Below are 22,500 nucleotides of genomic sequence, written 5' to 3'. Positions count from 1 at the left end.
AGAGAGAGAGGACACTAGGACAGAGAGAGAGAGAGGACACTAGGACAGAGAGAGAGAGGACACGCTAATAACACACACAGGAGAGGACACTAGGACAGAGAGAGAGAGAGAGGACACTAGGACAGAGAGAGAGAGAGAGAGAGGACACTAGGACAGAGAGAGAGAGAGGACACTAGGACAGAGAGAGAGAGAGGACACTAGGACAGAGAGAGAGAGAGGACACTAGGACAGAGAGAGAGAGAGGACACTAGGACAGAGAGAGAGAGAGGACACTAGGACAGAGAGAGAGAGAGGACACTAGGACAGAGAGAGAGAGAGGACACATTAATAACACACACAGGAGAGGACACTAGGACAGAGAGAGAGAGAGAGAGAGGACACTAGGACAGAGAGAGAGATAGAGAGAGGACACTAGGACAGAGAGAGAGAGAGAGAGAGGACACTAGAACAGAGAGAGAGAGAGAGATAGAGAGAGGACACTAGAACAGAGATAGAGAGAGGACACTAGGACAGAGAGAGAGAGAGCACACTAGAACAGAGAGAGAGAGAGAGAGAGGACACTAGCACAGAGAGAGAGAGAGAGAGAGAGAGAGGACACTAGGACAGAGAGAGAGAGAGGACACTAGGACAGAGAGAGAGAGAGAGAGAGAGGACACTAGGACAGAGAGAGAGAGAGAGGACACTAGGACAGAGAGAGAGAGAGAGGACACTAGGACAGAGAGAGAGAGAGAGGACACTAGGACAGAGAGAGAGAGAGAGGACACTAGGACAGAGAGAGAGAGAGAGGACACTAGGACAGAGAGAGAGAGAGGACACTAGGACAGAGAGAGAGAGAGAGAGAGGACACTAGGACAGAGAGAGAGAGAGAGAGGACACTAGGACAGAGAGAGAGAGAGAGAGGACACTAGGACAGAGAGAGAGAGAGAGAGGACACTAGGACAGAGAGAGAGAGAGGACACTAGGACAGAGAGAGAGAGGACACGCTAATAACACACACAGGAGAGGACACTAGGACAGAGAGAGAGAGAGGACACTAGGACAGAGAGAGAGAGAGAGAGAGGACACTAGGACAGAGAGAGAGAGGACACTAGGACAGAGAGAGAGAGGACACTAGGACAGAGAGAGAGAGAGGACACTAGGACAGAGAGAGAGAGAGGACACTAGGACAGAGAGAGAGAGAGGACACTAGGACAGAGAGAGAGAGAGGACACTAGGACAGAGAGAGAGAGAGGACACATTAATAACACACACAGGAGAGGACACTAGGACAGAGAGAGAGAGAGAGAGAGGACACTAGGACAGAGAGAGAGATAGAGAGAGGACACTAGGACAGAGAGAGAGAGAGAGAGGACACTAGAACAGAGAGAGAGAGAGAGATAGAGAGAGGACACTAGAACAGAGATAGAGAGAGGACACTAGGACAGAGAGAGAGAGAGGACACTAGAACAGAGAGAGAGAGAGAGAGAGGACACTAGAACAGAGAGAGAGAGAGAGAGAGAGAGAGGACACTAGGACAGAGAGAGAGAGAGGACACTAGGACAGAGAGAGAGAGAGAGAGAGAGGACACTAGGACAGAGAGAGAGAGAGAGGACACTAGGACAGAGAGAGAGAGAGAGGACACTAGGACAGAGAGAGAGAGAGGACACTAGGACAGAGAGAGAGAGAGAGGACACTAGGACAGAGAGAGAGAGAGAGGACACTAGGACAGAGAGAGAGAGGACACTAGGACAGAGAGAGAGAGAGAGAGAGAGGACACTAGGACAGAGAGAGAGAGAGAGAGGACACTAGGACAGAGAGAGAGAGAGAGAGGACACTAGGACAGAGAGAGAGAGAGAGAGGACACTAGGACAGAGAGAGAGAGAGGACACTAGGACAGAGAGAGAGAGGACACGCTAATAACACACACAGGAGAGGACACTAGGACAGAGAGAGAGAGAGGACACTAGGACAGAGAGAGAGAGAGAGAGAGGACACTAGGACAGAGAGAGAGAGAGGACACTAGGACAGAGAGAGAGAGAGGACACTAGGACAGAGAGAGAGAGAGGACACTAGGACAGAGAGAGAGAGAGGACACTAGGACAGAGAGAGAGAGAGGACACTAGGACAGAGAGAGAGAGAGGACACTAGGACAGAGAGAGAGAGAGGACACATTAATAACACACACAGGAGAGGACACTAGGACAGAGAGAGAGAGAGAGAGAGGACACTAGGACAGAGAGAGAGATAGAGAGAGGACACTAGGACAGAGAGAGAGAGAGAGAGAGGACACTAGAACAGAGAGAGAGAGAGAGATAGAGAGAGGACACTAGAACAGAGATAGAGAGAGGACACTAGGACAGAGAGAGAGAGAGGACACTAGAACAGAGAGAGAGAGAGAGAGAGGACACTAGAACAGAGAGAGAGAGAGAGATAGAGAGAGGACACTAGGACAGAGAGAGAGAGAGGACACTAGGACAGAGAGAGAGAGAGAGAGAGGACACTAGGACAGAGAGATAGGACACGCTAATAACACACACAGGAGAGGACACTAGGACAGAGAGAGAGAGAGAGGACACTAGGACAGAGAGAGAGAGAGGACACTAGGACAGAGAGAGAGAGAGAGAGAGAGAGAGAAAGAGAGAGAGAGAGAGGACACGTTAATATCACGCACAGGAGAGGACACTAGGACAGAGAGAGAGAGAGGACACTAGGACAGAGAGAGAGAGAGGACACTAGGACAGAGAGAGAGAGAGAGAGAGAGGGGACACGTTAATATCACACACAGGAGAGGACACTAGGACAGAGAGAGAGAGAGAGGACACGTTAATATCACACACAGGAGAGGACACTAGGACAGAGAGAGAGAGAGGACACTAGGACAGAGCGAGAGAGAGAGGGAGGACACTAGGACAGAGAGAGAGAGGACACATTAATAACAGACAGGAGAGGACACTAGGACAGAGAGAGAGAGAGGACACTAGGACAGAGAGAGAGAGAGGACACTAGGACAGAGAGAGAGAGAGAGGGGACACGTTAATAACAGACAGACAGACAGACAGACAGACAGACAGACAGACAGACAGACAGACAGTCAGACAAACAGTCAGTCAAACAGTCAGACAGACAGACAGTCAGACAGACAGTCAGACAGACAGTCAGACAGACAGACAGTCAGTCAAACAGTCAGACAGACAGACAGACAGTCAAACAGTCAGGCAGACAGACAGACAGTCAAACAGTCAGTCAGACAGACAGAGAGACAAACAGTCAGACAGACAGTCAGACAGACAGTCAAACAGTCAAACAGACAGTCAAACAGACAGACAGACAGAAAGACAGACAGACAGACAGACAGACAGACAGTCAAACAGTCAGACAGACAGACAGTCAAACAGTCAGACAGACAGACAGTCAAACAGTCAGACAGACAGACAGTCAAACAGTCAGACAGACAGACAGACAGACAGTCAAACAGTCAGACAGACAGACAATCAAACAGTCAGACAGACAGACAGACAGACAGTCAAACAGTCAGACAGACAGACAGACATACAGACAGTCAAACAGACAGACAGACAGACAGACAGTCAGTCAAACAGTCAGACAGACAGACAGTCAAACAGTCAGACAGACAGACAGACAGACAGACAGACAGACAGGCAAACAGACAGACAGACAGTCAGACAGTCAAACAGTCAGACAGACAGTCAAACAGACAGACAGACAGTCAGACAGACGGACAGACAGACAGACAGACAGTCAGACAGTCAAACAGACAGACAGACAGTCAGACAGTCAAACAGACAGACAGAGAGACAGACAGACAGACAGACAGACAGACAGACAGACAGTCAAACAGTAAGAGAGACAGACAGACAGTCAAACAGTCAGACAGACAGACAGTCAAACAGTCAGTCAGACAGACAGACAGTCAAACAGTCAGTCAGACAGACAGACAGTCAGACAGACAGTCAGACAGACAGACAGACAGACAGACAGACAGTCAAACAGTCAGTCAGACATACAGACAGTCAAACAGTCAGACAGACAGACAGACAGTCAAACAGTCAGTCAGTCAAACAGACAGACAGTCAAACAGTCAGACAGACAGACAGGCAGTCAAACAGTCAGACAGACAGACAGTCAAACAGTCAGACAGACAGACAGACAGTCAAACAGTCAGACAGACACAGACATACAGACAGTCAAACAGACAGACAGACAGACAGTCAGTCAAACAGTCAGACAGACAGACAGTCAAACAGTCAGACAGACAGACAGACAGACAGTCAGACAGACAGACAGTCAAACAGACAGACAGACAGTCAGACAGTCAAACAGTCAGACAGACAGTCAAACAGACAGACAGACAGACAGTCAGACAGACAGACAGACAGACAGACAGACAGACAGTCAGACAGACAGACAGACAGATAGACAGACAGACAGACAGACAGACAGACAGACAGGCAAACAGTCAGAGAGACAAACAGTCAAACAGTCAGACAGACAGACAGTCAAACAGTCAGTCAGACAGACAGACAGTTAAACAGTCAGTCAGACAGACAGACAGACAGACAGTCAGACAGACAGACAGACAGACAGACAGACAGACAGACAGACAGTCAAACAGTCAGTCAGACATACAGACAGTCAAACAGTCAGACAGACCGACAGTCAAACAGTCAGTCAGTCAAACAGACAGACAGACAGACAGACAGTCAGACAGAAAGCCAGACAGTCAGACCTCTGTCTACCTTGTGTCCATGGATGTCTGAAGTGGTGTCCTCCCCCTCTCTGTTTTCCATGTCTCTCATCTGCAGACGACCCAGCTTCACCTTCCCGACCTCACTCGTTCCGTCCGCAGACCTGAGAAAGGGGATTCAGACCGATACGCACCGACCAACAAGCACCTCCATCAACAAGGATCCAGTGTTAACTGTAGCAGTGTTGAGAACACTCTCTCACTGGTAATGGTGACTTGGTTCTGTGTAAAGAGGAACTGTTTGGGGGAGGAGCTCGTGCCCTCTCACTTCCTCCTTTATGTCAAGGTATCCCGGCAACGGTGAGCGAGGAAATGGGATGGAGAACATAGAGAGAGAGAGAGAGAGTTGTAGAGGTTCTAGTGTCAGGTCAGGGCTCAGATGAGTCCGTTTTAAGTTAGGCTTAAGGCGGGTAAGAACTCAGGTTTGAGTAAGTCAGAATTAATGTGAGTGTTAAAGTTATGTTTGAGTAAGTCGGACTAAAGGTGAGTGTTGAGTCAGTTTTACCTGAGGCTGAGGGAGAGCTGAGGCTCATTGGTCCTGAGTAGATCTCTGATGGAGAAGCAGCTGAAGCCTAAAAATCTCCTCTATAGAGAGAGAGAGAGAGAGAGAGAGAGAGAGAGAGAGAGAGAGAGAGAGAGAAATGGGGAAGAGAGTGAGAGGGATAGAGAGAGAGAGAGAGAGAGAGAGAGAGAGAGAGAGAGAGAGAGAGAGAAAGGGGGAAGAGAGTGAGAGGGATAGAGAGAGAGAGAGAGAGAGAGAGAGAGAGAGAGAGAGAGAGAGAGAGAGAGAGAAGGGGGGAAGAGAGTGAGAGGGATAGAGAAAGAGAGAGAGAGAGAGAGAGAGAGAGAGAGAGAGAGAGAGAGAGAGAGAAAGGGGGTAAGAGAGAGTGAGAGAGAGAGAGACAGAGAGAGAGGGACAGAAAGGGGGAAGAGAGAGAGAGAGAGACAGAAAGGGGGAAGAGAGAGAGGGACTTACATAAATAACGTACATTGTACGACAACAACAACTCAAGACCTGACTGCCGTTGACCAGCACAAAAACATCCTGTGGCGTTCTGCATTAGCATCGAATCGCCCCAGTGATATGCAACTTTTCAGGGAAGTTAGGAACAAATATACACAGGCAGTTAGGAAAGCTAAGGCTAGCTTTTTCTAACAGAAATGTGCATCCTGTAGTACTAACGCAAAAAAGTTCTGGGACACTGTAAAGTCCATGGAGAATAAGAGCACCTCCTCCCAGCTGCCCACTGCTCTGAGGCTAGGAAACACTGTCACCAATAATAAATCCACTATAATTGAGAATTTCAATAAGCATTTCTCTACAGCTGGCCATGGCTACCCAATGGCTACCCCTCCACAGCAACCCGCCCAAAGCCCCCACCATTTCTCCTTCACCCAAATCCAGATAGCTGATGTTCTGAAAGAGCTGAAAAATCTGGACCCCTACAAATCAGCTGGGCTAGACAATCTGGACCCTCTCTTTCTAAAATTATCTGCCGAAATTGTTGCAACCCCTATTACTAGCCTGTTCAACCTCTCCTTCGTATCGTCTGAGATTCTAAAAGATTGCCGCGGCAATCCCGCTCTTCAAAGTGGGTGACACTCTAGACCCAAACTGCTACAGACCTATATCTATCCTACCCTGTCATTCTAAGGTCTTCGAAAGCCAAGTTAACAAACATATTACCGACCATTTCGAAACCCACAGTACCTTCCCCGCTATGCAATCTGGTTTAAGAGCTGGTCATGGGTGCACCTCAGCCACGCTCAAGGTCCTAAACGATATCTTAACCGCCATCGATAAGAGACAATACTGTGCAGCCGTATTCATTGACATGGCCAAGGCTTTCGACTCTGTCAATCACCACATCCTCATCGGCAGACTCGACAGCCTTGGTTTCTCAAATGATTGCCTCACCTGGTTCACCAACTACTTCTCTGATAGAGTTCAGTGTGTCAAATCGGAGGGCCTGTTGTCCGGACCTCTGGCAGTCTCTATGGGGGTGCCACAGGGTTCAATTCTCGGGCCGACTATTTTCTGTATACATCAATGATGTTGCTCTTGCTGCTGGTGATTCTCTGATCCACCTCTACGCAGATGACACCATTCTGTATACTTCTTCTTCCTTGGACACTGTGTTAACTAACCTCCAGACGAGCTTCAATGCCATACAACTCTCCTTCCGTGGCCTCCAACTGCTCTTAAATGCAAGTAAAACTAAATGCATGCTCTTCAACCGATCGCTGCCAGCACCTGCCCGCCCGTCCAGCATCACTACTCTGGACGGTTCTGACTTAGAATATGTGGACAACTACAAATACTTAGGTGTTTGGTTAGACTGTAAACTCTCTTTCCAGACCCACATAAAACATCTCCAATCCAAAATTAAATCTAGAATCGGCTTCCTATATCGCAACAAAGCATCCTTCACTCATGTTGCCAAACATACCCTCGTAAAACTGACCATCCTACCGATCCTCGACGTCGGTGATGTCATTTACAAAATAGCCTCCAACACTCTACTCAACAAATTGGATGCAGTCTATCACAGTGCCATCCGTTTTGTCACCAAAGCCCCATATACTACCCACCACTGCAACCTGTACGCTCTCATTGGTTGGCCCTCGCTTCATACTCGTCGCCAAACCCACTGGCTACATGTCATCTACAAGTCTCTGCTAGGTAAAGTCCCCCCTTATCTCAGCTCACTGGTCACCATAGCAGCACCCACCCGTAGCACGCGCCCCAGCAGGTATATCTCACTGGTCATCCCCAAAGCCAATTCTTCCTTTGGCCGCCTTTCCTTCCAGTTCTCTGCTGCCAATGACTGGAACGAACTGCAAAAATCGCTGAAGCTGAAGACTCATATCTCCCTCACTAGCTTTAAGCCCCAGCTGTCAGAGCAGCTCACAGATCACTGAACCTGTACATAGATGGGCTGTTTACAGATGGGCTATCTACCTCATCCCCATACTGTATTTATTTATTTATCTTGCTCCTTTGCACCCCAGTGTCTCTACTTGCACATTCATCTTCTACACATCTACCATTCCAGTTTTTAATTGCTATATTGTAATTACTTCCCCACTATGGCCTATTTATTGCCTTAACTCCCTTATCTTACCTTATTTGCACTCACTGTATATAGACTTTTTGTTTTCTTTTGTTCTACTGTATTATTGACTGTATGTTTTGTTTATTCCATGTGTAACTCTGTGTCGTTGTATGTGTCAAATTGCTGTGCTTTATCTTGGCCAGGTCGCAGTTGCAAATGAGAACTTGTTCTCAACTAGCCTACCTGGCTAAATAAAGGTGAAATATATATATATATATTTAAAAAAATACTCTGTCTACTCTGAGGTTGCCTAACTGTCATGTTGCTAGGTCATCATATTCCAAAAAGCCCTTTGCAACGGAATTAGAATCACTCTGTTGCCTGGACGATAATCATCGGAAAGCTCCGGGGATTATCTTGATACAAGCACACGCACGGGAGTGGTGGAATTTACACACACACACACGACATTACCCAATATCACTCAGGGCCAGAGCAGCCCTCATTACACGAGTCATGTCTACAGGTCTCTACTGGTAATCAGCTTACACGAGGGGGGAGGGGGGACAGGATGGGGAGAGGGGACAGGAAGGGGAGGGGGGACAGAATGGGGAGGGGGGACAGGAAGGGGAGGGGGGACAGGATGGGGAGAGGGGACAGGAAGGGGAGGGGGGACAGAATGGGGAGGGGGGACAGGAAGGGGAGGGGGGACAGGATGGGGAGAGGGGACAGGAAGGGGAGGGGGGACAGAATGGGGAGGGGGGACAGGAAGGGGAGGGGGGACAGGATGGGGAGAGGGGACAGGAAGGGGAGGGGGGGGGACAGGAAGGAGGAGGGGGGACAGGAAGGGGAGGGGGGACAGGAAGGGGGGTGGGGGGACAGAATGGGGGGGGACAGAATGGTGGTGAGGAGGGGGATGGGGAGGGGAGGGGGGACAGAATGGGGAGGGGGGGACAGAAGCAGGGTGAGGAGGGGGATGGGGAGGGGAACACAGAATGGGGAGGGGGGACAGAATGGGGAGGGGGGGCAGGAAGGGGAGGGGGGACAGGAAGGGGAGGGGGGACAGGAAGGGGAGGGGGGACAGGAAGGGGACAGAATGGTGGTGAGGATGGGGAGGGGGGACAGGATGGGGAGGGGGGACAGGAAGGGGAAGGGGACAGGAGAAGGGGGGAGAGGAGGGAGACAGGATGGGGACGGGAGGGGGAGGGGGGGATGGGGGGCTGGAGGGGACGTGGGGGAATGTGGGAGAATGTGGGGGGATGGGAGGGGAGTGGGGGAATGTGGGGGCTGGAGATGACGGGGGAATGGAGGGGACAAGGGATAGGAGGGGACGGGGGGATGGAGGGGACGGGGGGATGGAGGGGACAGGGGGGGCTGGAGGGGACGGGGGATAGGAGGCTTTAGATTAAACACTAATCCTCATCAAATCTAGAGCACAACGCACGGTCAGAAATCACAACACACATATACACGCACACACACAGACACACACCAGGGAGAAACAGAGTTAAACTACACCACTACACCACTACACCACCACACCACCACACCACTACACCACCACACCACCAAACCACTACACCACTATACCACTATACCACTATACCACCAAACCACTACACCACCAAACCACTACACCACTATACCACTATACCACCAAACCACTACACCACTACACCACTACACTACTACACTACTACACCACTATACCACTATACCACTATACCACTGTACCACTACACCACTACACTACTACACCACTATACCACCACACCACTATACCACTACACCACTATACCACTATACCACTACACCACTATACCACTACACCACTATACCACTACACCACTACACCACTACACCACTACACCACTATACCACTATACCACTATACCACTACACCACTACACCACTACACCACTATACCACTACACCACTATACCACTACACCACTATACCACTACACCACTATACCACTACACCACTATACCACTACACCACTATACCACTATACCACTATACCACTACACCACTACACCACTATACCACTACACCACTATACCACTACACCACTATACCACTACAGAAGTACACCACTACACCACTACACCACTATACCACTGCACCACTACACCACTACACCACTATACCACTATACCACTATACCACTACACCACTACACCACTACACCACTACACCACTACACCACTATACCACTATACCACTACACCACTACACCACTATACCACTACACCACTACACCAGTATACCACTACACCACTACACCACTATACCACTACACCACTATACCACTATACCACTATACCACTATACCACTACACCACTATACCACTACACCACTACACCACTACACCAGTATACCACTACACCACTACACCACTGTACCACTACACCACTATACCACTACACCACTATACCACTATACCACTACACCACTACACCAGTATACCACTACACCACTACACCACTATACCACTACACCACTATACCACTACACCACTATACCACTATACCACTACACCACTACACCACTATACCACTACACCACTATACCACTATACCACTACACCACTACACCACTACACCACTACACCACTATACCACTATACCACTATACCACTACACCACAACACCACTACACCACTACACCACCACACCACTACACCACTACACCACTACACCACTACACCACTACTACTACACTACTACACCACTACACCACTACACCACCACACCACTATACCACTATACCACTATACCACTACACCACTACACCACTACACCACTATACCACTATACCACTATACCACTACACCACTACACCACTACACCACTATACCACTATACCACTATACCACTATACCACTATACCACTACACCACCACACCACTACACCACTATACCACTACACCACTACACCACTATACCACTACAGAAGTACACCACTACACCACTATACCACTACACCACTACACCACTACACCACTATACCACTACACCACTATACCACTACAGAAGTACACCACTATACCACTACACCACTATACCACTACACCACTATACCACTATACCACTATACCACTACACCACTACACCACTATACCACTATACCACTATACCACTACACCACTACACCACTACACCACTATACCACTACACCACTATACCACTACACCACTACAGAAGTACACCACTACACCACTACACCACTATACCACTATACCACTGCACCACTACACCACTACACCACTATACCACTATACCACTACACCACTATACCACTACACCACTATACCACTATACCACTACACCACTATACCACTACACCACTATACCACTACACCACTACACCACTATACCACTATACCACTACACCACTACACCACTACACCACTATACCACTACACCACTATACCACTACACCACTATACCACTATACCACTACACCACTACACCACTATACCACTACACCACTATACCACTACACCACTACACCACTACACCAGTATACCACTACACCACTACACCACTGTACCACTACACCACTATACCACTACACCACTATACCACTATACCACTACACCACTACACCAGTATACCACTGCACCACTACACCACTATACCACTACAGCACTATACCACTACACCACTATACCACTATACCACTACACCACTACACCACTATACCACTATACCACTACACCACTATACCACTACACCACTACACCACTACACCACTATACCACTATACCACTATACCACTACACCACTATACCACTATACCACTATACCACTATACCACTATAATACTACACCATTATACCACTATACCACGACACCACTATGGCACTACACCACTAGGACACTACACCACTATGACACTACACAATTATGACATTATGACCCTACGACACTACGACACTACACCACTACACCACTACACCACTATACCACTACACCACTACACCACTACACCACTATACCACTACACCACTACACCACTATACCACTACACCACTATACCACTATACCACTACACCACTACACCACTACACCACTATACCACTATACCACTATACCACTACACCACTATACCACTATACCACTATACCACTATACCACTATAATACTACACCATTATACCACTATACCACGACACCACTATGGCACTACACCACTAGGACACTACACCACTATGACACTACACAATTATGACATTATGACCCTACGACACTACGACACTACACCACTACACCACTACACCACTATACCACTACGCCACTATACCACTACACCACTACACCACTATACCACTATACCACTACACCACTACACCACTACACCACTACACCACTATACCACTATACCACTACACCACTACACCTCTACACCACTATACCACTATACCACGACACCACTATGGCACTACACCACTAGGACACTACACCACTATGACACTACACAATTATGACATTATGACCCTACGACACTACACCACTACACCACTAGGACACTACACCACTATGACACTACACAATTATGACATTATGACCCTACGACACTACACCACTACACCACTATGACACTACACCACTATGACACTACGACCCAACGACACTACACCACTACGACCCTACGACACTACACCACTATGACCCTACACCACGACGATCCAATGACACTACACCACTACGACACTACACCACTACGACCCTACGACACTACACCACCACGACCCTACGACACTACACCACTACGACCATACGACACTACGACCCTACGGCACTACGACACTACACCACTATGACCCTACGACCCAATGACACTACACCACTACGACCCTACGACACTACACCACTACGACCCTACGACACTACACCACTACGACCATACGACACTACGACCCTACGGCACTACGACACTACACCACTATGACCCTACGACCCAATGACACTACACCACTACGACCCTACGACACTACGACACTACACCACTACGACCCTACGACACTACACCACTACGACCCTACGACACTACACCACTACGACCCTACGACACTACACCACTATGACCCTACGACACTACACCACTATGACCCTAAGACACTACACCACTACGACCCTACGACACTACACCACTATGACCCTACGACCCAATGACACTACACCCCTACGAACCTACACCACTACGACCCTACGACACTACACCACTACAACCCTACACCACTATGACCATACACCACTATGACACTACACCACTATGACCCTACGACACCACACCACTATGACACTACACCACTATGACACTACGACCCAATGACACTGCACCACTATGACACTATGACATTATGACCCTACGACACTACACCACTATGACCCTACGACACTACACCACTATGACCCTACGACACTACGACACTACACCACTACAACCCTACACCACTATGGCACTACGACCCTACGACACAACACAAATATGACACTACACAACTACGACACTACGACACTATGACCCTACACCACTATGACCCTACGACACTACACAAGTATGACACCCTAATCACAGGTATATGGTTCTAAACCCTAATCACAGGTATATGGTTCTAAACCCTAATCACAGGTATATGGTTCTAAACCCTAATCACAGGTATATGGTTCTAAACCCTAATCACAGGTATATGGTTCTAAACCCTTATCACAGGTATATGGTTCTAAACCCTAATCACAGGTATACTCAACCACAGGAGTACGGTTCTAAACCCTAATCACAGGTATATGGTTCTAAACCCTAATCGCAGGTATACTCAACCACAGGAGTACGGTTCTAAACCCTAATCACAGGTATACTCAACCACAGGTGTACGGTTCTAAACCCCAATCACAGGTATATGGTTCTAAACCCTAATCACAGGTATACTCAACCACAGGAGTAATGTTCAAACCCCTATTCACAGGTTTACTCAACCACAGGAGTAATGTTCTAACCCCTAATCACAGGTATATGGTTCTAAACCCTAATCACAGGTATACTCAACCACAGGAGTACGGTTCTAAACCCTAATCACAGGTATATGGTTCTAAACCCTAATCGCAGGTATACTCAACCACAGGAGTACGGTTCTAAACCCCAATCACAGGTATACTCAACCACAGGTGTACGGTTCTAAACCCCAATCACAGGTATATGGTTCTAAACCCTAATCACAGGTATACTCAACCACAGGAGTACGGTTCTAAACCCTAATCACAGGTATACTCAACCACAGGTGTACGGTTCTAAACCCCAATCACAGGTATATGGTTCTAAACCCTAATCACAGGTATACTCAACCACAGGAGTAATGTTCTAACCCCTAATCACAGGTATACTCAACCACAGGAGTACGGTTCTAAACCCTAATCACAGGTATACTCAACCACAGGTGTACGGTTCTAAACACCAATCACAGGTATATGGTTCTAAACCCTAATCACAGGTATACTCAACCACAGGAGTAATGTTCTAACCCCTAATCACAGGTATACTCAACCACAGGAGTACGGTTCTAAACCCTAATCACAAAAAAAGTATGAAAAACACCAAGGTGGATGAATACTTTCGCAAGGCACCGCATGTACTCAACCACAGGAGTCCGGTTCTAAACCCATTCACAAGTATCAAAGAGGGTTACAAACTCTACCACAGGAGATGAAGTCAGCTGGTCCATGTCCCTCCACTTTCCGGCATCTCTTGAAACTGATATAACTTCCCCTTTTTGATAGATAAGCTGACTGCCTTAATGAAGAATTTACCCTAAACCGAACCAGGGGTCTAGTAATCCCCCTTCTGTAGTCTCCCCCTGTGTCCTCCTCTGTAGTCTCCCCCTGTGTCCTCCTCTGTAGTCTCCCCCTGTGTCCTCCTCTGTAGTCTCCCCCTGTGTCCCCCTCTGTAGTCTCCCCCAGTGTCCCCCTCTGTAGTCTCCCCCAGTGTCCCCCTCTGTAGTCTCCCCCTGTGTCCTCCTCTGTAGTCTCCCCCAGTGTCCCCCTCTGTAGTCTCCCCCTGTGTCCTCCTCTGTAGCCTCCCCCTGTGTCCTCCTCTGTAGTCTCCCCCAGTGTCCCCCTCTGTAGTCTCCCCCTGTGTCCTCCTCTGTAGTCTCCCCCTGTGTCCTCCTCTGTAGTCTCCCTCAGTGTCCCCCTCTGCTCTACTGTAATAAAGTACAACTAGCTGATACCATGTACTGTCTACCTACCCAGGAGTGGTGATTCTATGCTAGTTGGTTTAAATGTTGATGTGTTGCTCTCAGAACACTTCTCCCCCTCCCCCTCCTCTCTCTCTCTCTCCTCTGTAGAGAATGAACCACTAGCCAATAGCAGTGGGCGGATTAGCTAATGCTGTGCCGAGGGGCACTGGGCTATAGCCCGTGACGTGAACGGGCGAAAGCGTTGAGGGAGTGGCGCCCTTCTCCAATGGGACAGTAACCTGCGCCGCTCGGTCATGTTGTCAACAAGGCAACACGGTGCCTTTGTCCAGAAAACTTGTCCCGAAAACTTGTCCAGAAAACATATATTTTCCATAAAATAAAATGTTTGAATTTTTTAAAAACTAGTTTCCATTAGGAAGGCAGATCATGCTGTTTATTTTATATATTTTTTTGAATCAAAAGCAATCACTTTTACAGGTGAAAACACAGAATCCTACTCATTACTCCACGTGCATTACTGACGTCACGTTTGTTTTGAGACAACTTCGCCCTGGACTTTGAACGGAGCATCTGGCTCCCGCCCGGGAGACGGCCCAGTTCCAAAAACGAAAGCAAATCAACTTTACCTAGGTGCAAAACATGCCTACGGGCCAGACGAATTGAATCCCCTCACTGATGGAACCCTGGGAAAATATTCAGATTAGCAGGACAGCATTGACCAATCACGATGAAGCACAAGGGCCTTTCTATGAAACAGACATCAGGCAGGGATGTATAGTGTTACAGAATGTTCTTAAAACTCTGTCTGTCTGTCTGTCTGTCTGTCTGTCTGTCTGTCTGTCTCTCCCTCCCTCCCTCCCTCCCTCCCTCCCTCCCTCCCTCCCTCCCTCCCGTCTGTCTGTCTGTCTGTATGTCTGTCTGTCTGTCTGTCTGTCTGTCTGTCTGTCTCTGTTTCTCCATCTGTCTGTCTGTCTCTCTCTCTGTCTGTCTCTGTCTCTCTGTCTCTCTGTCTGTCTGTCTCTGTCTCTCTATCTGTCTCTCTGTCTGTCTCTCTCTCTGTCTCTCTGCCTCTGTCTCTCTGTCTGTCTGTCTGTCTGCCTCTCTCTCTCTCTAGTGTTATACTGCAGCATTTTCATAAACTCATAGAGGGTCTGCCATCATTCACTTTGAACTGGACTGTGTGTTTACAGGCAGTAGGGCCTGTCATCATTCACTATGAACTGTGTGTTTACAGGCAGTAGGACCTGCCATCATTCACACTGAACAGGACTGTGTGTTTACAGGCAGTAGGGCTGAGAATTGTGTATTATTTATGTAATAAAGTCCTTATGTTTACAGGCAGTAGGGCCTGTCATCATTCACTATGAACTGGACTGTGTGTTTACAGGGAAAAACTGCCATCATTCACTATGAACTGGACTGTGTGTTTACAGGCAGTAGGGCCTGTCATCATTCACTGTGAACTGGACTGTGTGTTTACAGGCAGTAGGGCTGAGAATTATTTATTATTTATGTAATAAAGTCCTTATGTGGGGAAAAACTCATTCTGATTGGCTGAGCCTGGCTCCGCCCCCTTGGCAGTCATGTGAAATCCATAGATTAGGGTTTAATTTATATATTTTCAATTGACTGATTTCCTTCTATGAACTGTAACTCAGTAAAATCTTTGAAATTGTTTGCGTTTCATATTATCTGTTTAGAACTACAGTTGGCAGTTCCATTCGGGAACTTTACGATCCTGTTGATCAAACAACCACGAAAACGTAGATTCTCTCTCCACCAGTGACGCACATCAACAACAACAAGATCAACAACTAATACTAGCCAGAGCGAGATAAGCTAAAAAAAAACGAGGTTAACACTAGATAAACCCTGTCAAACTTTTTCAGTTAGTTGACCGTCAAAAATCGCACTGATAAACGATGGGGGAATTGTAGCCTGCTCGTCCTTCTGCAGATTGCCTGCCCAATGCATGTGTCACGATCCGTCGTCAGGAGGAGACCAAGGCGCAGCGTACATTCTTAATTTATTAAAGAAATGCAACACTGAACAAACTAACAATACAACAAAATGAACCGTGACTCTAAAACGGCTAGCGCAGAACAGGCAACTAAACATAGAATAAGAACCCACAAAATACCCAAGGAATATGGCTGCCTAAATATGGTCCCCAATCAGAGACAACGATAAACAGCTGCCTCTGATTGAGAACCATACCAGGCCAACATAGATAATGAATCAACTAGATAACACACCCTAGTCACACCCCGACCTAACCAACATAGAGAATAAAAGGCTCTCTATGGTCAGGGCGTGTTTCAAAAAAATGTAAAAGGAAAAGTGTTGTGTGTATTTGTGTTCACCCCCTTCGCTATGAAGCACCTAAATAAGATCTGGTGCAAACAACTACCTTCAGAAGACACATAATTAGTTAAATAAAGTCCACCTGTGTGCAATCTAAGTGACAAAGTTGTGGAGAAGTACAGATCAGGGTTGGGTTATAAAAAAATATCAGAAACTTTGAACGTCCCACGGAGCACCATTAAATTCATTATTAAAAAATGGAAAGAATATGGCACCACAACAAACCTGCCAAGAGAGGGCCGCCCACCAAAACTCACGGACCAGGCAAGGAGGGCATTAATCAGAGAGGCAACAAAGAGACCAAAGATAGCCCTGAAGGAGCTGCAAAGCTCCACAGCGGAGATTGGAGTATCTGTCCATAGGACCACTTTAAGCTGTACACTCCACAGTGCTGGGCTTTACGGAAGAGTGGCCAGAAAAAAAGCCATTGCTTTAAGAAAAAATAAGCAAACACGTTGGTGTTCACCAAAAGGCATGTGGGAGACTCCCCAAATAAATGGAAGAAGGTACTCTGATCAGACGAGAGTAAAATTGAGCTTTTTTGGCCATCAAGGAAAACACTATGTCTGGTGCAAACCCAACACCTCTCATCACCCTGAGAATACCATCCCCACACTGAAGCGGCAGCATCATGCTGTGTGGATGTTTTCCATTGGTTGGGACTGGGAAACTGGTCAGAATTGAAGGAATGATGGATGGTGCTAAATACAGGGAAGTTCTTGAGCGAAACCTGTTTCAGTCTTTCAGAGATTTGAGACTGGGACGGAGGTTCACCTTCCAGCAGGACAAGGACCCTAAGCATACTGCTAAAGCAACACTCAAGTGGTTTAAGGGGAAACATTTAAATGTATTGGAATGGCCTAGTCAAAGACCAGACCTCAATCCAATTGAGAATCTGTGGTATGACTTAAAGATTGTTGAACACCAGCAGAACCCATCCAACTTGAAGGAGCTGGAGCAGTTTTGAGTGGAAGAATGGGCAAAAATCCCAGTGGCCAGATGTGCCAAGCTTATAGAAACATACCCCACTGTAGTCCTAAACCATTAGAGGACAGATGGTAACTGTAGTCCTAAACCATTAGAGGACAGATGGTAACTGTAGTCCTAAACCATTAGAGGACAGATGGGAACTGTAGTCCTAAACCATTAGAGGACAGATGGTCTGGTAACTGTAGTCCTAAACCATTAGAGGACAGATGGGAACTGTAGTCCTAAACCATTAGAGGACAGATGGGAACTGTAGTACTAAACCATTAGAGGACAGATGGTAACTGTAGTCCTAAACCATTAGAGGACAGATGGTAACTGTAGTCCTAAACCATTAGAGGACAGATGGGAAATGTAGTCCTAAACCATTAGAGGACAGATGGTAACTGTAGTCCTAAACCATTAGAGGACAGATGGTAACTGTAGTCCTAAACCATTAGAGGACAGATGGTAACTGTAGTCCTAAACCATTAGAGGACAGATGGTAACTGTAGTCCTAAACCATTAGAGGACAGATGGTAACTGTAGTCCTAAACCATTAGAGGACAGATGGTAACTGTAGTCCTAAACCATTAGAGGACAGATGGTAACTGTAGTCCTAAACCATTAGAGGACAGATGGTAACTGTAGTCCTAAACCATCAGAGGACAGATGGTAACTGTAGTCCTAAACCATTAGAGGACAGATGGTAACTGTAGTCCTAAACCATTAGAGGACAGATGGTCTGGTAACTGTCGTCCTAAACCATTACAGAGGACAGATGGTAACTGTAGTCCTAAACCATTAGAGGACAGATGGTAACTGTAGTCCTAAACCATTAGAGGACAGATGGTCTGGTAACTGTAGTCCTAAACCATTAGAGGACAGACTGTAGTCCTAAACCATTAGAGCACAGATGGTAACTGTAGTCCTAAACCATTAGAGGACAGATGGTAACTGTAGTCCTAAACCATTAGAGGACAGATGGTAACTGTAGTCCTAAACCATTAGAGGACAGATGGTAACTGTAGTCCTAAACCATTAGAGGACAGATGGTCTGGTAACTGTAGTCCTAAACCATTAGAGGACAGATGGTAACTGTAGTCCTAAACCATTAGAGGACAGATGGTAACTGTAGTCCTAAACCATTAGAGGACAGATGGTAACTGTAGTCCTAAATCATTAGAGGACAGATGGTAACTGTAGTCCTTAACCATTAGAGGACAGATGGTAACTGTAGTCCTAAACCATTAGAGGACAGATGGTAACTGTAGTCCTAAACCATTAGAGGACAGATGGTAACTGTAGTCCTAAACCATTAGAGGACAGATGGTAACTGTAGTCCTAAACCATTAGAGGACAGATGGTAACTGTAGTCCTAAACCATTAGAGGACAGATGGTAACTGTAGTCCTAAACCATTAGAGGACAGATGGTAACTGTAGTCCTAAACCATTAGAGGACAGATGGTAACTGTAGTCCTAAACCATTAGAGGACAGATGGTAACTGTAGTCCTAAACCATTAGAGGACAGATGGTAACTGTAGTCCTAAACCATCAGAGGACAGATGGTACCTGTAGTCCTAAACCATTAGAGGACAGATGGAACCTGTAGTCCTAAACCATTAGAGGACAGATGGTACCTGTAGTCCTTAACCATTACAGAGGACAGATGGTAACTGTAGTCCTAAACCATCAGAGGACAGATGGGAACTGTAGTCCTAAACCATTAGAGGACAGATGGTAACTGTCATCCTAAACCATTAGAGGACAGATGGTAACTGTAGTCCTAAACCATTAGAGGACAGATGGTAACTGTAGTCCTAAACCATTAGAGGACAGATGGTCTGGTAACTGTAGTCCTAAACCATTAGAGGACAGATGGTAACTGTAGTCCTAAACCATTAGAGGACAGATGGTAACTGTAGTCCTAAACCATTAGAGGACAGATGGTAACTGTCATCCTAAACCATTAGAGCACAGATGGTACCTGTAGTCCTAAACCATTAGAGGACAGATGGTAACTGTAGTCCTAAACCATTAGAGGACAGATGGTAACTGTAGTCCTAAACCATTAGAGGACAGATGGTAACTGTAGTCCTTAACCATAAGAGGACAGATGGTAACTGTAGTCCTAAACCATTAGAGGACAGATGGTAACTGTAGTCCTAAACCATTAGAGGACAGATGGTAACTGTAGTCCTAAACCATTAGAGGACAGATGGGAACTGTAGTCCTAAACCATTAGAGGACAGATGGTAACTGTAGTCCTAAACCATTAGAGGACAGATGGTAACTGTAGTCCTAAACCATTAGAGGACAGATGGGAACTGTAGTCCTAAACCATTAGAGGACAGATGGTAACTGTAGTCCTAAACCATTAGAGGACAGATGGTAACTGTAGTCCTAAACCATTAGAGGACAGATGGTAACTGTAGTCCTAAACCATTAGAGGACAGATGGTAACTGTAGTCCTAAACCATTAGAGGACAGATGGTAACTGTAGTCCTAAACCATTAGAGGACAGATGGTAACTGTAGTCCTAAACCATTAGAGGACAGATGGTAACTGTAGTCCTAAACCATTAGAGGACAGATGGTAACTGTAGTCCTAAACCATTAGAGGACAGATGGTAACTGTAGTCCTAAACCATTAGAGGACAGATGGGAACTGTAGTCCTAAACCATTAGAGGACAGATGGTAACTGTAGTCCTAAACCATTAGAGGACAGATGGTCTGGTAACTGTAGTCCTAAACCATTAGAGGACAGATGGTAACTGTAGTCCTAAACCATTAGAGGACAGATGGTAACTGTAGTCCTAAACCATCAGAGGACAGATGGTAACTGTAGTCCTAAACCATTAGAGGACAGATGATCTGGTAACTGTAGTCCTAAAGTATTAGAGGACAGATGGTAACTGTAGTCCTAAACCATTAGAGGACAGATGGGAACTGTAGTCCTAAACCATTAGAGGACAGATGGTCTGGTAATTGTAGTCCTAAACCATTAGAGGACAGAAGGTAACTGTAGTCCTAAACCATTAGAGGACAGATGGTAACTGTCGTCCTTAACCATTAGAGGACAGATGGTAACTGTAGTCCTAAACCATTAGAGGACAGATGGTCTGGTAACTGTAGTCCTAAACCATTAGAGGACAGATGGTAACTGTAGTCCTAAACCATTAGAGGACAGATGGTAACTGTAGTCCTAAACCATTAGAGGACAGATGGTCTGGTAACTGTAGTCCTAAACCATTAGAGGACAGATGGTAACTGTAGTCCTAAACCATTAGAGGACAGATGGTAACTGTAGTCCTAAACCATTAGAGGACAGATGGTAACTGTAGTCCTAAACCATTAGAGGACAGATGGTAACTGTAGTCCTAAACCATTAGAGGACAGATGGTAACTGTAGTCCTAAACCATTAGAGGACAGATGGTAACTGTTGTCCTAAACCATTAGAGGACAGATGGGAACTGTAGTCCTTAACCATTAGAGGACAGATGGGAACTGTAGTCCTTAACCATTACAGGACAGATGGTCTGGTAACTGTAGTCCTTAACCATTACAGGACAGATGGTAACTGTAGTCCTAAACCATTAGAGGACAGATGGTAACATCACCCAGAGTAAGCCTCTTACCGGACACACACACACACACACACACACACACACACACACACACACACACACACACACACACACACACACACACACACACACACACACACACACACACACACACACACACACACTATCACACACACACACACACACACAGTACACACACAGTACACACACAGTACACACACAGTACACAATACAAACACACAGAGTAAAGACACATCCTCACCGTGTCGTGTGTTTTGACCTTGGCGTGATAGACGGTCAGTTTGAGTGTTGTGTCCAGGGTGAACGGGTGGTCAGGAGAGATACACACACCCGTCAGAAACACTGGGTCACTGGTGCTCTGAAACACACACACACACACACACACACAGAGAGAAGAGATACACACACCGGTCAGAAACACTGGGTCACTGGTGCTCTGAAACACACACACACACAGAGGAGAGAGGAATTATATACAGCGATATACGGGAGTGTATGTGTGTGTTCTTACCTCTACTATCTCTGTCCAGCTGTAGGTCCCTCTACTATCTCTGTCCA

At 46.8% G+C, this 22,500-nt stretch overlaps 2 protein-coding genes across 3 annotated transcripts in view; one reads left to right on the top strand and one right to left on the bottom strand.

Moving 5' to 3' along the window:
- LOC139415789 (type II inositol 3,4-bisphosphate 4-phosphatase-like) overlaps positions 1-5,323 on the bottom strand; it is a 30,474-nt gene extending 25,151 nt beyond the window's left edge. The window contains exons 1-2 of the mRNA XM_071163879.1: positions 5,250-5,323; positions 4,737-4,848 (exon numbers count right to left, since the gene is read on the bottom strand). Of these exons, the coding sequence (XP_071019980.1) occupies positions 4,737-4,796 (60 nt within the window). The 5' untranslated portion in view covers positions 4,797-4,848; positions 5,250-5,323. The remainder of the gene's footprint in view (positions 1-4,736; positions 4,849-5,249) is intronic.
- The window catches only part of LOC139415792 (galactose-specific lectin nattectin-like), a 1,187,935-nt gene that overhangs the window by 525,581 nt on the left and 639,854 nt on the right, over positions 1-22,500 (top strand). The gene's annotated exons all lie outside the window — the stretch shown is intronic.

The sequence above is a fragment of the Oncorhynchus clarkii genome, chromosome 9 (genome assembly GCF_045791955.1).
Source record: "Oncorhynchus clarkii lewisi isolate Uvic-CL-2024 chromosome 9, UVic_Ocla_1.0, whole genome shotgun sequence".
NCBI classification, from domain to species: Eukaryota; Metazoa; Chordata; class Actinopteri; order Salmoniformes; family Salmonidae; genus Oncorhynchus; species Oncorhynchus clarkii.
Note: the sequence above shows the minus strand (reverse complement) of the source record. Positions and strands in the feature narration are given on the sequence as shown.